This window comes from Salminus brasiliensis, chromosome 23 (assembly GCF_030463535.1).
Source record: "Salminus brasiliensis chromosome 23, fSalBra1.hap2, whole genome shotgun sequence".
Taxonomy (NCBI): Eukaryota; Metazoa; Chordata; class Actinopteri; order Characiformes; family Bryconidae; genus Salminus; species Salminus brasiliensis.
In genome coordinates, this window is record NC_132900.1 from 4,321,008 (window position 1) to 4,336,352 (window position 15,345).

Consider the following 15,345-nt stretch of genomic DNA (forward strand, 5'->3'; position numbering starts at 1 on the left):
TGATTATTATGATGATGATGATTATGATTATTATTATTATTATGATGGTTATTATTATTATTATTACGATCATTATTATGATATTATGATGATGATGATTATTATTATGGTAATTATTATGGTTATGATATTATGATGATGATGGTTATTATTATTATTATTATTATTATTATTTCAGTCTCGGTCTGGTCCTGTTATTGTTGGACGGTCACTTTAAGGTCCGCTTTTACGTCACGCTCATCCTCGGGTCTCCTCCCTGCTTCTCATGGCGCCTCGCGCTGCTTGACTCGCGACCCGTCCCGCGCTGAGCGGCGCTTCGGTTCGGCTCCGTCTCCGGGGAAACAGCGCGGAGCTGCAGGGCCGCAGAGCAGGAGGTGAGTGCAGCCGCGACCGGGGGGAGAGCTTCCGGTCCGGGGAGGAGAAATATGGGGCAGGCGCTAAAACAATGGCTCAGCGGAGAGCCGTGGCGATGTGGCCCCGCTGTTTACACACACACACACACACACACACACACACACACACGGGTGGTGGAATTCGCCTGGTTTGTTCTGAGGAGCTCTGATTACTTCTCTTTCACACTGTTTCTTAACCCTTTAATACCCGAACCATCAAATAATAAAATATTTAATCTTTAAAACCTGACTTTATTTTACGTTCTGTCCATAATAAATAAATCTGTTATAATAAATAAAATAAATAAATAAAATAACGCTTTGCAAACTTTTATTTTGTATAATGTTTTATACGTTAATAAAACTACATTTATTTTAGCTTTTATAATTAAAAAAATACATTTTACAAACTTATTTATTTAGAGTAGCCTTTAAATATACTAATATATATATATATTATACTAAACATTTAATAAAATAAAATATACATTTACAAACTTATTTATTTAGAGTAGCCTTTAAAACTGCATTTAAAATGTCAATCTTATATTTACGTTCTGTCCAGTTATAATAAATAGAATAAATAAATAAAATAAACCTTTGCAAACTTTTATTTTGTATAATGTTTTATACGTTAATAAAACTACATTTAGTTTAGCTTTTATAGATAATTAAAAAAATACATTTTACAAACTTATTTATTTAGAGTAGCCTTTAAATATACTAATATATATATATATATATATATATATATATATATTATACTAAACATATAAAGTATCAAAGTAAAAAAATGTATTTTAATACTTAAAACAAAAACAGTCTAGGAAACGATAGCTAGCCTATATTAAATCAGGGGAATAATTTGTTCAATTGAGGAGCGGATTTATAAAATCTAAGAAATTGTTTTATTAAATCGAGACAACGGTTAAGTTAAGCATGTAAATATTATTTTTATATTAGTATTATAATATTACTCTTTTAAAAATGTAGACACTAAACTACCGACCTTTGTATGCTATACGTTTCAGGTGCATGCAGTGCACGGATAATCCACTAGGGGTCATGAGTCATTATTATTATTATTATTATTATTATTATCATTATTATTATTATTATTATTATACACTAATTTCTTAATATGTATTATTGCATAAATATAGTGTACTTATGTTAGTTTTATAGTTATATGCTATTTAAGGCAATTAATTAATTATTTAATTATCACTTTCAAAACCCTGTGAATATAAGACAAGAGAAGATGGGGAAAGTCTCGGTGTCACAGCAGTAGATAAATGACACTATATACACAAAATAAATAAATAAATAAAGTAAAGAAGTAAAAAAGCAATAACAATATTATTTAAAGTTGGCTTTAAATGGTTGCTTTAACTTTAATCTTTAACTTTAATAAAGAAAAAGCGAATAAGCTTTTTTTATTATTATTTTTAAATGCTGTGTTGTTTTGTAGATGTGGTTGGACAGCCCAAACTGAACCAAGGTCCCCCTTTTTTGTGTGTGTGTGTGTGTGTGTGTGTGTGTGTGTGTGTGTGTGTGTGTGTGTGTGTGTGTGTGTGTGTGTGTGTGTGTGTTTAGGCGTTTTTGCACCGTGAAGAAAACTCGCCGTCGCCTCACAGCAAGTTGGACACCCATCTGTTGAGTGTCGTCTAAGTTCAGCTGCGGATTTCTCGCGTTTGGTCATTGATGCAGTCCGAGAAAAAGGGAGACACTTTATTGGCGTCGTCCGAGTATCTTCTCCCCTCGTTTTTTAACATTTTCTCTTCTTTCTTTTGTGTGGAAAGTACCGCTGCAGCAGCGTTAGCTTAGCTCACAACTTTGGAGCAACTGTTAGCCAGTTAGCTATAGCAACAGCGCCGCGGCTCCGCTATTAGCCAGCCGGCTAGCTCGACTCCCGGAGGGGCAGCCTGTAATAACACAGACATTTGGGCGATTTATAGACGTATATATGTTTACATTTACATCTATAAATGCAGATATAGGCAAGCATACATAGCTAGATACACAGACAGACAGACAGCTGGCGCTTTTGTGAGGACTAGGCCAGACGGACACGGAGACGGACGCCGCTGGAGAAGTAAACACTGTTAGCTAGTTAGCTAGTGAAGCTAAGTGAATATTTCTGAACGTTATACAGGCAAATAATCATATATTACTTGTAAATAATGGAAACAACCTGCATAACATTTAGATAAGTAGTAAATATTGAGCTAAAGCCAATCCAATTAAGCCTATTTATCTCGCAGGCTAGCTGGGTTGGTCTCGGTTAGCTAGTTAGCATTAGCTTGCTAGCTTAGGGCAGCGGCTGCTCTCTCTCTCTCTGTGTCTCTGTCTCTCTCTCTCTCTCTCTCTCTCTCTCTCTCTCTCTCTGTGTCTCTGTCTCTCTCTCTCTCTCTCTCTCTCTCTCTCTCTCTCTGTGTCTCTGTGTCTCTCTCTCTGTGTCTCTGTGTCTCTCTCTCTCTCTCTCTCTCTCTGTAATTTGGTATTTTTGTCGCTGCTGTTTCTTCGAGCTGGTCCTAATCGACCCAGATGTAAAGCACTCTCTCTTGGGGTCGTCTGGACGTCGTTTTGCGCTAGCTGGGTTGAGCTAGCCCCGTGTTCCCCTTTATTTGGAGTCGTTCGTAAATGACCACCGGCAGGAATAACCGAGTCATGATGGAAGGAGTGGGAGCCAGAGTTATCCGCGGACCGGACTGGAAATGGGGGAAGCAGGACGGAGGAGAGGGCCATGTAGGCACCGTCCGGAGCTTTGAAAGCCCCGAGGAGGTGGTGGTGGTGTGGGATAACGGCACCGCCGCGAATTACCGCTGCTCCGGGGCGTACGACGTGAGAATCCTCGACAGTGCGCCCACAGGTGAGGGAAGCTCTCCGGCCGAGATGGTCAGGAGTTCAGGAGCACGCTGGACGTTAGAGGATGGAGGGGTCTGAGGGGACGTTTAGGGTCATTTTAATGCTTTTGGGAAGGGTTGAAAGTGGAGGAGGGGGTGTTTGGAAGCTCAGGTCTGGAAGATTGTGGAGGAGGGAGGTTGTGCAGGAGGGAGGTTGTGCAGGAGGGAGGTTGTGCAGGAGGTTGTGGAGAAGGGAGGTTGTGGAGAAGGGAGGTTGTGCAGAAGGTTGTGGAGAAGGTTGTGGAGAAGGGAGGTTGTGCAGGAGGTTGTGGAGAAGGGAGGTTGTGCAGGAGGGAGGTTGTGCAGGAGGTTGTGGAGAAGGGAGGTTGTGCAGGAGGTTGTGGAGAAGGGAGGTTGTGCAGGAGGGAGGTTGTGGAGAAGGGAGGTTGTGCAGGAGGGAGGTTGTGCAGGAGGTTGTGGAGAAGGGAGGTTGTGCAGGAGGTTGTGGAGAAGGGAGGTTGTGCAGGAGGGAGGTTGTGCAGGAGGTTGTGGAGAAGGGAGGTTGTGCAGGAGGTTGTGGAGAAGGGAGGTTGTGCAGGAGGGAGGTTGTGCAGGAGGGAGGTTGTGCAGGAGGGAGGTTGTGCAGGAGGTTGTGGAGAAGGGAGGTTGTGGAGAAGGGAGGTTGTGGAGAAGGGAGGTTGTGGAGAAGGGAGGTTGTGCAGAAGATTGTGGAGAAGGGAGGTTGTGGAGAAGGTTGTGGAGAAGATTGTGGAGAAGGGAGGTTGTGGAGAAGATTGTGGAGAAGTGAGGTTGTGCAGAAGGTTGTGCAGAAGGGAGGTTGTGCAGAAGATTGTGGAGAAGGGAGGTTGTGCAGAAGGTTGTGGAGAAGGGAGGTTGTGCAGAAGATTGTGCAGAAGGGAGGTTGTGCAGAAGATTGTGCAGAAGGGAGGTTGTGCAGAAGATTGTGGAGATGTGAGGTTCTTCCAGGTTTCCCTAAACCCTCTATAGCTGGCCTGCAGGTGTTCAAATGAGGGGTCTCCAGTAAACCACAGTTCCTATGTTCTCACCTGTGGACGCACTGTGGAGGGAAGCTCTCCGGCCGAGATGGTCAGGAGTTCAGGAGCACACTGGACGTTAGAGGATGGAGGGGTCTGAGGGGACGTTTAGGGTCATTTTAATGCTTTTGGGAAGGGTTGAAAGTGGAGGAGGGGGTGTTTGGAAGCTCAGGTCTGGAAGCTCAGGTCTGGAAGATTGTGGAGAAGGGAGGTTGTGCAGAAGGTTGTGGAGAAGGGAGGCTCTGCAGAAGGTTGTGGAGAAGGGAGGCTCTGCAGAAGGTTGTGGAGAAGGGAGGTTGTGCAGAAGGTTGTGGAGAAGGGAGGTTGTGCAGAAGGTTGTGGAGAAGGGAGGTTGTGGAGAAGGTTGTGGAGAAGGGAGGTTGTGCAGAAGGTTGTGGAGAAGGGAGGTTCTTCAGGTTTCACTAAACCCTCTATAGCTGGCCTGCAGGTGTTCAAATGAGGGGTTTCTAGTAAACCACAGTTCCTATGTTCTCGACAGTGCGTCCACAGGTGAGGGAAGCTCTCCGGCTGAAATGGTCCGGAGTTCAGAAACACACTGGACGTTAGAGGATGGAGGGGTCTGAGGGGACATTTAGGGTAATTTAATGCTTAGGGGGGTGTTTGGAAGCTCAGGTCTGGAAGATTGTGGAGAAGGGAGGTTCTTCAGGTATCACTAAACCCTCTATAGCTAGCCTGCAGGTGTTCAAATGAGGGGTCTCCAGTGAACCACAGTTCCTATCTTCTCAAAAGAGGAGCTTTCTCAGGCTTTGTAGAAATGTATGCTGATGCTTTTGAGCAGGGGTAGGATCTTCAGGTCTGGGAGGTTTTCGGACCTGTCCTGGTGATCAGATCCTGATGTTCTGCCCATGTTCAAATGAACCGACTATCCAGTGAAACAGAGATTTGGGCAAGTGTAGATGTCAGGAAGTTCTGAAAAGTAGGTTCAGTATCTCCGAATGACCCAAACTGTTAGTGTCAGTGATTTTAGCTACACTCAGGTCTGGAAGGATCTGGGAGAAAGTGGAATTTGGGTATTTAGGTATGGAGATCTCCCATGTGTGGGAATGCTGTTGATTATTAGGATTGTTGTGATTAGGATTTGGAGCAATGTGGTTGTCTGTTCAAAGTGTCGGATTGGGGGTTTGGGTTATAAGTTAAGTTTAATGGATATTTCGCTGTCTGGACGTTACGGGAGATAGGACGGGTATCTACAAATCATCTGAGGTGTCTGGATAAACTGTGTTTTGGATGCCCTCAGGTCTGGAAGGATCTGGGAAAAGGTGTGACTTTAAAAGCATGCATTGTCAGTCCTGGGGGATCTGATGTCCTGGGGATAAAGTTCGGACATTTGAGATGTGTGGGTGTGTATTTTTTTTTTTTTTTGGGGGGGGGGGTTTGGTGGAAGGGGGTGGTATTAAATTTGAGGATGAGGAATAAAGTGTGTGAATAGTTTTAATTATCGATATCCTGTGATAACACACACTCAACTCTTCGTCTTGCAGGTATCAAGCATGATGGCACGATGTGCGACACCTGTCGGCAGCAGCCGATCATCGGCATCCGCTGGAAGTGTGCGGAGTGCACCAACTATGACCTGTGCACCACCTGTTACCATGGCGACAAACACCACCTGCGGCACAGGTTCTACCGCATCACTACGCCGGGCAGCGAAAGGTGAGGATGGCACCGATCAATGAATCGGCCTGTTTTTGGGAGTATTGCTCATTTTCCATGCCTGGACACTGCAGTGGAGCCTAGAATCCAACCGATGCATGCATTCGTGGGTTATGGGGTTTCTGTTGCCAGGCAACAGAGTAGCCACTCCTACGCTTGCCCTAGTGATGTGGGTGTATCAGCCTTTGCAGAATGTACGCCATTAGCATCCAGTACAGTGCGAGTGTGGTTGGTGGTGGTGGTGGTTGGTGGTGTAGCTGACTTGTGAAACTGTTCAGAAGAAATCAGACGGTTAGGAAATTAAATTCGGTTGGTTTTGGGGTCACAAACCCCAGTGCAGAGGAGAGTAGTGGTGGACTTTATGACCGTAGTACAGTATCAGACATTTATGATAAAAAGTGGGTGTCAGGTTTTTCTGTTTTTTGATTTATTATTATTTTTTTGAGCAGCGTTTTTGTTGTATTTTACTTGATGGGGGGCGCTAAATGCATTACAGCTAATCCTGGTCGTCTCTTCTATGTAATAAAAGTACAGTTGTTCAGTGTTCAAGCTCGCAACTGTGGCGCTGTGTAATGTTCGAACTACACAACTCAATTTTTATTACTTCACATTATATAAGTGTTCTCATTTTGTCACGAAAACACGTGAGAAGTGACGGAGGAGGATTCAAATAATTATTTTTTTTCTTTTTTATTATTTTCAACACACATTTTAATGTGGATGTCTGCAAGAAGCGAGCGGTTCATTTTGTTTGTGTACAGAAAAAACGAAAAATTAAAGAATATGGGTGAAGTAGTCGGTTGGGGTGCGAGACCAGCAGGGATTGTTTGTTCTGCAGAGGGAGTTGGAAGTAAATAAATATACATTTTTGCAATGAAAATGTAGCTATTACACCAGTGTGTTCTGATAGAAACTATATTATCTCCCTGCACCACAAGGACTGGAGTCCTTTTGCTTCTTCCTTGGCTTTCCTCTCTCCTTGCGTTCTCATTGGCTGGGGTGCGACACCGCACTCACTTCCAGTTGTAACCTGGTCATGACTCTTTTCACGCTACAAGAGTTCACTAGCAGACAGGTCCAGATATTTAGCATGCCAGATTTAATTTATTTTATTTCTAATTTATTTATTAATTTATCGTTAACTTTGTTCAATTTTTGAACCCCGAGAGAACACAGATTTGCCTGTGAGCTGCTGATGTTCTTTGTTTTGCTTTTTTTTTTTTTTTCTCTGCAACATCCAAAACCTGTCAGCGAACGGAAAGTCAGGGATGAGATCATGTAGTGTTAATTCTGCATTAGTGACACAGTATCACAATAGCAATGATGACACATCCTCGTAGTTCTCACCTAGGGCTGGGCGATATGGTCAAAATATTCTATCACAATATTTAAAGACATTTTCACGATACTCGAAATACCTCACGATAGACGTGATCGCAGACAAAATGCATCAGTAGCTGCAAAAAAAACAAACTATTTGAGACTTCAGAACAGAGTTTAACCTGATCCGTTCAGACTGGTTTCCGAGCTGTGTTTATAGTGCCCTGATCTGAGCTGGGAGCCGAGCATTAACGAACATGTCCTCCACAGGCTGCGTTGCAGCCGTCCCAGACGTTAGGATGTTCTAACGCAGTACGATGCATTGCCACACAGCTGGGTTTGCTGCGTTTGTGTTTACGCTGGTGGCTTTTCACAGATGTCCTCCTTACGTGACATGCAGTTTGATCGTGATGGTTGTGAAAACAGCAGTGGTGGAGCGTGTTCTGCTGGCCCGGGACCCCCAGTGTGCCATGTGTGCCTTTTCAGTTCTGATACCAATACATAAACTTTGCATATCAATAGATACCCGATACCAATCTGATATAATTTTGTTGAATGAATAAACTGTATACATCACCATGTGGGAGAGACTTAGGGCGTTTGCATTGACTTAAACTTATATATATATGTATATAACAAATTAACACACAAAGATACATGTACTAAATTGCTGTTTATTTCTCACTAAAATAATAAACAATTGTGCAGGACCTTCACACAGCATTAAAAAAAGGAGTCAAACTTCTTATATTTAAGATTTCTTATAATAAAATAGATTAAAAATAAATAAGTAGCTTCATTTTGTCAAACAGTAATTAACCGTATTTTTTTAATATTTGGTGTAAACAGTAATTCTAAATAAAATCTAAGAGCTTACGTAATTAAACAAACATGTAAACATTTAGTTCAGTCTCACACCAGCAAGTTAAAGTGAAGGATCGGTTCCGTGGATCACCCTAATTATCCGATACCAGATCCAGCCAATTTTGTTAATATCTAAACCCATATCCTTTCCTAATATCCACTGTTGGCATGGCGTAGTGGGTCATTTGCTTTGTAGCGTTGGTGATCCTGTAGACTGTCCAGACTTTCACAAGTCTATTTTGCATGAGGAAGAAACACACCCAAATTCAGGATATGTGCCCTTTTTATTTGCAGACTCCCCCCCCTGGCCAATGAAATTCACAGCCGAGAAGGTCTGGGCCAGGGTTCAGGGTCAGCCAAGCTACAGCATAGCAGAGAAGGTTGAGGTTCTTGCTCATTGGACCTCAAAAGAGACAGCTTGGCGAACATGGGTGTTGAACCCACAGCGCTTTATTTACTGAGCCACTGCCAGTATAGCTTTTGGATGGATTGCATGGATGGACATTTCAGGTGTTTGGTACTTTTAAGCTTGGCTGCCAGAACCTCCTTTAGATGTCTTGCAGGAGTTCAGATGAGTAGACTATCCAGCAAAACACAATCAGTGTGAACTTGGGTGTTAAGCCCACAACCCTGTAACCACTGAGACGCCAGCCCTTCATCAGGTCCCGTTTCAGAGACACTCTCTCATGGCTGCCGTTCACAACTGCCCTCGAAACGAGACGGGAAACAATAGTTTAGTTCAGCAGCTGGTCTCTTTTCAGCTCCGTGCAGTCTCTCCCTTTCCCTGGGGGGAGCTGATGGATATTGCATTACGACAGTGGCTGGAGGAGGTAGGAGGGACGTTTGGAAGGAGTAATGGGGGAGGTTGACGGCGGCTGGCAGGAGTCCTTTTGCTTTAGAGCCATTACGGAGTGTCTCTTTTGATGAACTCAGACCTTGCTTACCAGCTGCTAGGTCTGCTCCAGCGGCCTGGGCGGCCGTCGTTTACACGTTTACTCCTTTACACAGACGAGATCAAAAGTTTGGAAAGTGTGATGAGGTTGTAAATAATGGCCTGAATGGCCAGAATTTTAGGAAACGGTTGGAGGATGAGCTTCGCAGACACTTTAAGGGATAGTTGCATTTGAAAAGTTTGACGCTCTTGCAAGTGGCTGTCTCGGAGACCATGATAATTAGCATGCACCACACTAGCTCTTAAATTCTTCATGCTAAACTGTTAAACAGGGCGTTGTGCTGCAGCTGCAAGTCATCTATAATCAAGTCAAGGCTTGTTCAGCAGGATGTGTAGGGTTCACCTTCTACTGGGAGAGTAAAATGGATATCTATGAGTTCATAAGGCCTTTGCTGATGTTCAGACATGTTAACAGCGGTATCTTCTTCATACAGTATTATTACAGGATTATATACATGAAATGGACAAAAGTATTGGGACACCTGCTCATTTATTGTTTCTTTCGATATGAAGGGTATTACCATCCAGACGAAGAAGAAATGTCTCTACTGTTCAGGGAAGCTTACTGCTAGACTTTAGAGGAGCATTGCTGTGAGGATTTGATTGCATTTAGCGACAAGAGCTAGTTAGTGAGGTTAGGATGTTGGATGATCACCATCCCACCTCCCAGAAGTATTGGATGGACCACCAACATCCATCATTCCAGAGAGCACAGTTGATTGGGGGGGGCTTTATACCCCTCTCCTAGCCTATATACAAAATGTCTGTGTATAAATGTATTTGGTAATTAATCCGGAGTACAAATTTAGACAGAGCGAACATGGCGATCATTTACTTTATAAATATTTACGTACCTTATTAACTTTTATTTTATTTTATTTATTTATTTATTTATTTATTTTAATCCAATTTCTAAGGCATTAATATCACATAATTAATGAATAGTGATTTATAACTTTATAACTGTAATTTAATTAATGTTCAACCATATCAAACATATCACATGCCGTGAAAAAGCAAAAAATCTTAATTAATTAATTAAGTGAGCCTTAATTAATTAACTAATTGCAATGTAAGGCTGATAATTCAGTTGTGCCCCCTCTTATTCGGCTTTAAATGGTAGATAATTCTGTAAACTCAATGAAGACATGGGCTAAAATGGGCTCTCGGAGATGGGAGCCTTGCACCAAATGCGGCTCTATTGAATCCATTTCTGTACCTCGGAGTCGAGTCACTGAAGTGCCTCGAGCTGTAGCATGCTTATTTACTGTTGTAAGGGGAGGACCTGATCCGGTAACTCTGCCTCTTGTGTAGAAAAAGGCTTCGCAGAGAGTCGGGAATTACAGTAGAGAAATGACTCCTATAGCAGCAAAGCTCGGAGGAGCAGAGACTGCCATCTGGCGAACTCGCTCCCTGATTGCTGTGGTTCTGCGTGTGGTGATCTCCAGATGGCCGGCTAGTGTACTGAGGGCTCTGTTTTTCTGCTCTGGGAATCCAAAGCAGAAACATTACGAGAAAATCAAAGCATATTGTTAAGGATGCAGTTCCAACTTTCAGGGTCGTGGTTAATAGAAATGTGGGCATTTTAAAAGGTCTCTTGCGAGCAAATTGTGCCCTGACAGCCTTGAAACACTGAAAACGTAAATGCTCTAGAAGAACCGTGTAAAGAGCCTTGATTCTTTAAAGCAGGGATTCCCAGTCTAGGACTCCATGCTCTGCACACTTTTGTGTTCATCGTGCTGTAACCCACCTCACTCTGCATCAGATGAGCTTTAGGCAGCTGTGGAAGATCTTTAGGGCTAGAACTGGGAAACGCTGAGGAGAACCCGTGAGGGGTGTGTTTAAATATTTTTGGAGATTTAAAAAACCTCCATAATTCGCAAAATGTAATAATGTGCTGTTCTGTTTTTTGCATAGGGTGCTTTTGGAGTCCCGTCGCAAATCCAAGAAGATCACAGCACGGGGCATCTTCGCCGGTGGCCGAGTGGTGCGAGGCGTGGACTGGCAGTGGGAGGACCAGGATGGAGGCAATGGCAGGAGAGGAAAGGTAAATAAAGCTTTTTAAATCCTGTTTGTTTGGGTTTTTTATGCAGGATAACATGTTACTGATTCTGTTTTGGATCATTCAGCATCCTAAAAGCACAATATTTGAGACAATCTGCACCACACTGTGGAGTTGTGCCTTCTGACAGAGACAAAGTTGGGGACTGTCCACTAGAAATATACCCCCTAGCTCTTCTTCTGGTGGACAGACTTGACTTTAGGCTTCATTTATCCAGCAAAATCATGATAGTACGGTTCCCTAAACTGATTATTAAGGCCCTGATCTAGCGTGCCAGCCCTGTGAGAATGAGTTAGTCATATCGGGCATTTCACCAAGTTCGATTTCTCAGTTTAATGAGAGTTTAATGAAATTCTGAGTGGCGTTACTATTGGACAGTCCTCACATTTGGACTAACCAGTAATCTGGTTAGCTGAGAAATTCTGCTTTATGGAGAGAGAGCCTGCTTCTCTAACCTTTAGACCATTCTGTAGCTTCAAGTTAGGGCTGGGTAACATCTTAGATATTGATATATTCAAAACTCTAATATACAAGATATTTAAAATGACCATATTCACGATATCGCATATGCTATGCAGGCTAGCGTTCCATAAAAGAGTGTGCGTTGGGTGTTTGTGTGGAAATCAACGGAGTACGCTGTTGGGCAAATTATGCTAATTATCTATTGTTTTTTGATGTTACAAGTAAATACTGATACTTTAACATTAAGCTTTATGGCTTTATCATATCGAATCGCATATCACAGTTGTCATGCTGCCCAGCCATGCTACTTCAGATGCATTTGTGGCTTGTTTTCAGCTTAGACCAGTGTAAAACCTCTGTTTAATCACCGTCCTGCATGTTGTTCCACGGGCCATTAAACCAAACAGTCCCTACTGGTAAATTTAGAGGCTGCCGTGCTACGTTACAAGCTGACTCACTTTTGCTGTTATAAATAAAGCCGAAAGCCTCGCTGCTGCAAATTTATGCATGACACCAAAAATGATCCAAGACGCCACTTGATGCCAGACAGTATTTCATAGTAAATAAACATCGCTTCTCTTCCAAGGGCAGCTTTCATGACATAATGTAATTCACTTTTTTTTTTTGGTTTGTTTTAAAGCCGCCTGCATTTCTGGACCATTATTATCCTTTAAGGAATACTTATTTAGCCTCGACACATACAAATTGGGCCATTATTCAGTCTGTAAAGTAGATAATAGAAAGAAATTAGTGCCATATCAAGAAGATTCATGCAGTGGATTTATGCTCCCCAACCCAACCCATCCCGATAATTTTTCACATGTTCACAATTATTAAAAAAAAACAATGCTTTAGCTTCTATAATTGGCTGTTTGCCTTCGTTGTCATTAATGCTTGTACAGTACTAGTGAAATTCTTCCCTTCTCGTATCTCAGCTTAGAAAGCCGGGGTCCGAGCACAGGGCCTGCCATGATATGGCACTCCTGGGGCAGAGACAGTGACCTCTTAGTTGACCAGGGTATTGAGCCTACAACCCTGTGATCAATTTAACAGTGCTCTAACCACTGAGCCACAACAGCCTCTTCGGATCTTGACACGGCAGCATGGCTACACTCATTTTTTTAAGGGGCGTTCACAGTCACTGATTCTGTACTCTGATGCCTTCCTATCAGTTTTGAAATTTGAAAGATGTACTAAATAATTTCCGTCATGTTAAAAAGGCTGGTGTATCTCTGTCTTGGTTAGTGAGGGTCAAAATGTCTTCTTCTCCCCCCTCCCTTTTTCAGGTGACAGAGATTCAGGACTGGAGTGCAGCCAGCCCCCACAGTGCAGCCTACGTCCTCTGGGACAATGGGGCCAAGAACCTTTACCGAGTCGGCTTTGAGGGCATGGTGAGCCACCCCTACTACGCCCATACAAAAGAGAGGGAGTTTGCCAGCCTTTGTGTTCTGCGCCCTAGCCCGCACACACGCACACACGCGCGGATGCATGCATGCCGAGCAGCGCCTGTTCTTGGGCAGAGTCCCATTTGTGAAACCCAAGCAGCAGGCATGTGCGAGGCCCCTATTGTTCAGGCAGCTGGAAGCTCCATCTACATGACAAAGGAAATCTGCTGCCTTTTCCTTTCTCCAAAAAGGACTGCAGAGTGGACTTGGAGGTCAAAGGAGAAAGCGGGCCGGGAGGGGGTGGTGTGGAGAAAGTGTGCCTCTCTTTATTTTACTTGAAATGCTATTCTGCGTGCTCATTGGCCGGGAAGCGGTCTGCTGCATCTAAATTTGAGCCAATCAGCTTGCTCAGTCAGTAACAGCTTTGCTCTTTGTTATTTAAAATCTCAGAGCACCTCGGATGGGACATCTGCCAGTAGATATATTAGGTTTAAAAGGAGCTGATGAGGTGCAGAGATAATTAATGCATATTTGGTCCAGCGTATTGAGTTTTGGGTGGTATCAACTTTTTAACTTGTAAATTATTATAAATTGTCGAAGTTTTAAAAATAAAATATATATTTATTTATTTATTCTTTCACCAGTGAGGGTGGTATATTACACAGTATCGTACAATAATCAGACCCTAAATTAGAAAAAGCATATAAAATAATAGCATACATGTGCAGACAGAAAAGTATTGGGACACACCTCTTAATCATTTAATTCTGGTCCCTTTGACTGAGGTGTGTAAAATCAAACCCCTAGCCATGCAGTCGGCCTTTCTTACACACACCAGTGAAAGAACGGGAGGTTCTGAAGAGCTCACTGAACTCCAGCGTGGTTCTGTATGTAATAGGAGACACCGCTGCACCAACAACAACAAGTCAGCTGGTGAAATTTTAGAATTTCCTCCCTCCTAGATCTTCCTCCATCAGCTGTGAGTGGTGTTGTTATTATTATTGAACAGTGGAAGAGTTTAGGAGGAACAGCTCACAGAGAGCAGCTCAGTGTCCACCGAGTGTCTGTCAGACCACGTAAAGATACAGAGCGGGGTCAGGGCCGAGTGCTGAGCTCAGAGCAGAGTGCAGAAAAGCCTCCAACTGACTCAATAACTGCAGCAGAGCTCCAGACCTGCTGCTGCTGTTAGTGCTCTGTTAGAGCAAGGGGGACCAGCTTCTTATTAATCATGCCTATGGATTTAGAATGGGAGGTCATAAAAGCTCCTATAGGTGAAATGTCCCAGTACTTCTGTCCATATAGTGTAAACGCACATGCACAAAGTACTAAATTGTAAGATGCATGCAAATAAGGACCAAAGCTGTTGACTCCTGACAGTAAATGAGCCCAAAGCTTAGTACTAAAAACAGATCACCAAAAACACAAGCCGTGTGGTATTTCTAAGGAAGTGTCGATGACTTTATGACTTCTGGTTAGTCTTTACCCACAACTGTATGGTTGACTGCAGTTAAATCCATAAATATCATAGTTGACGGTTATTTTCAGTTTATGTAAAATGGTGTCTTCAGCAGTATGCAAAGTGTGGTGCCTGTGGAGCAGATCAGATTTCAGCTCCAGCACAACGGTCAGCTATTTGCATCGAATATTAACACTGAAATGATGAATTGTGGTGATATGTGCAAATAGGACCATGATGTAGACACTGCTGGACAAGTAGCATAATGTAGAAGTAGCTTGGAAGCTAATTGTGAGCAGGTGTGTTGTACTTTTTTAAGGCCCAAAATAGACTTTATGATCTTTCATATAAATGCACTTAAGAAAATGTAATGGTTTGTTAATTTTCTCCTCCTCTTTTTTTTTTTTGTCATCACAGTCAGACCTGAAATGTGTGCAAGATGCAAAAGGCGGCACGTTCTATAGAGACCACTGTCCAGTGTTGGGTGAGTGCTCGTCCCGTATGCGTTCGGAATAATGTGTTTTACATAGAAACATGTGGTGTCGGAAGTGGTGAAAATGACCAACCACAAGCCACAGTCATTATCTGTCTGTGCTGTTTTTCAGTTAGTATGGTCTGAATTGCCTCCACTAGATGTCAGCACCCTATTGGAAGAGCGATATTCAGGCATAAGCTGTGGTGGCACAGCCTCCCTTTAAAAGCCTTTCTGGCCCCAGGCCATAATTGACCCTGTCCTGTCCTAGCTGCTGTTGCGAGGCTGAATAAAACCGTGTGCACTTGCAGAGCAAACACTCAGTAACTCAGTGCGCTCTGAATACTCTAAATAACTACCATCACTGTAATTGTGGGGAACTCTCCAAACGCACGTAGTTATCAC

At 43.0% G+C, this 15,345-nt stretch overlaps 1 protein-coding gene across 4 annotated transcripts in view; it reads left to right on the forward strand.

Moving 5' to 3' along the window:
* Positions 1-269: 269 nt before the first annotated feature.
* Positions 270-15,345, forward strand: part of mib1 (MIB E3 ubiquitin protein ligase 1) — a 74,854-nt gene continuing 59,778 nt past the window's right edge. For all 4 annotated transcript variants that reach the window (XM_072668412.1, XM_072668413.1, XM_072668415.1 and 1 more), the window contains exons 1-6: positions 270-374; positions 1,989-3,264; positions 5,796-5,967; positions 11,021-11,150; positions 12,914-13,018; positions 14,886-14,952. In XM_072668412.1, coding sequence (XP_072524513.1) covers positions 3,036-3,264; positions 5,796-5,967; positions 11,021-11,150; positions 12,914-13,018; positions 14,886-14,952 — 703 coding nt within the window. In that variant the 5' untranslated portion in view covers positions 270-374; positions 1,989-3,035. The remainder of the gene's footprint in view (positions 375-1,988; positions 3,265-5,795; positions 5,968-11,020; positions 11,151-12,913; positions 13,019-14,885; positions 14,953-15,345) is intronic.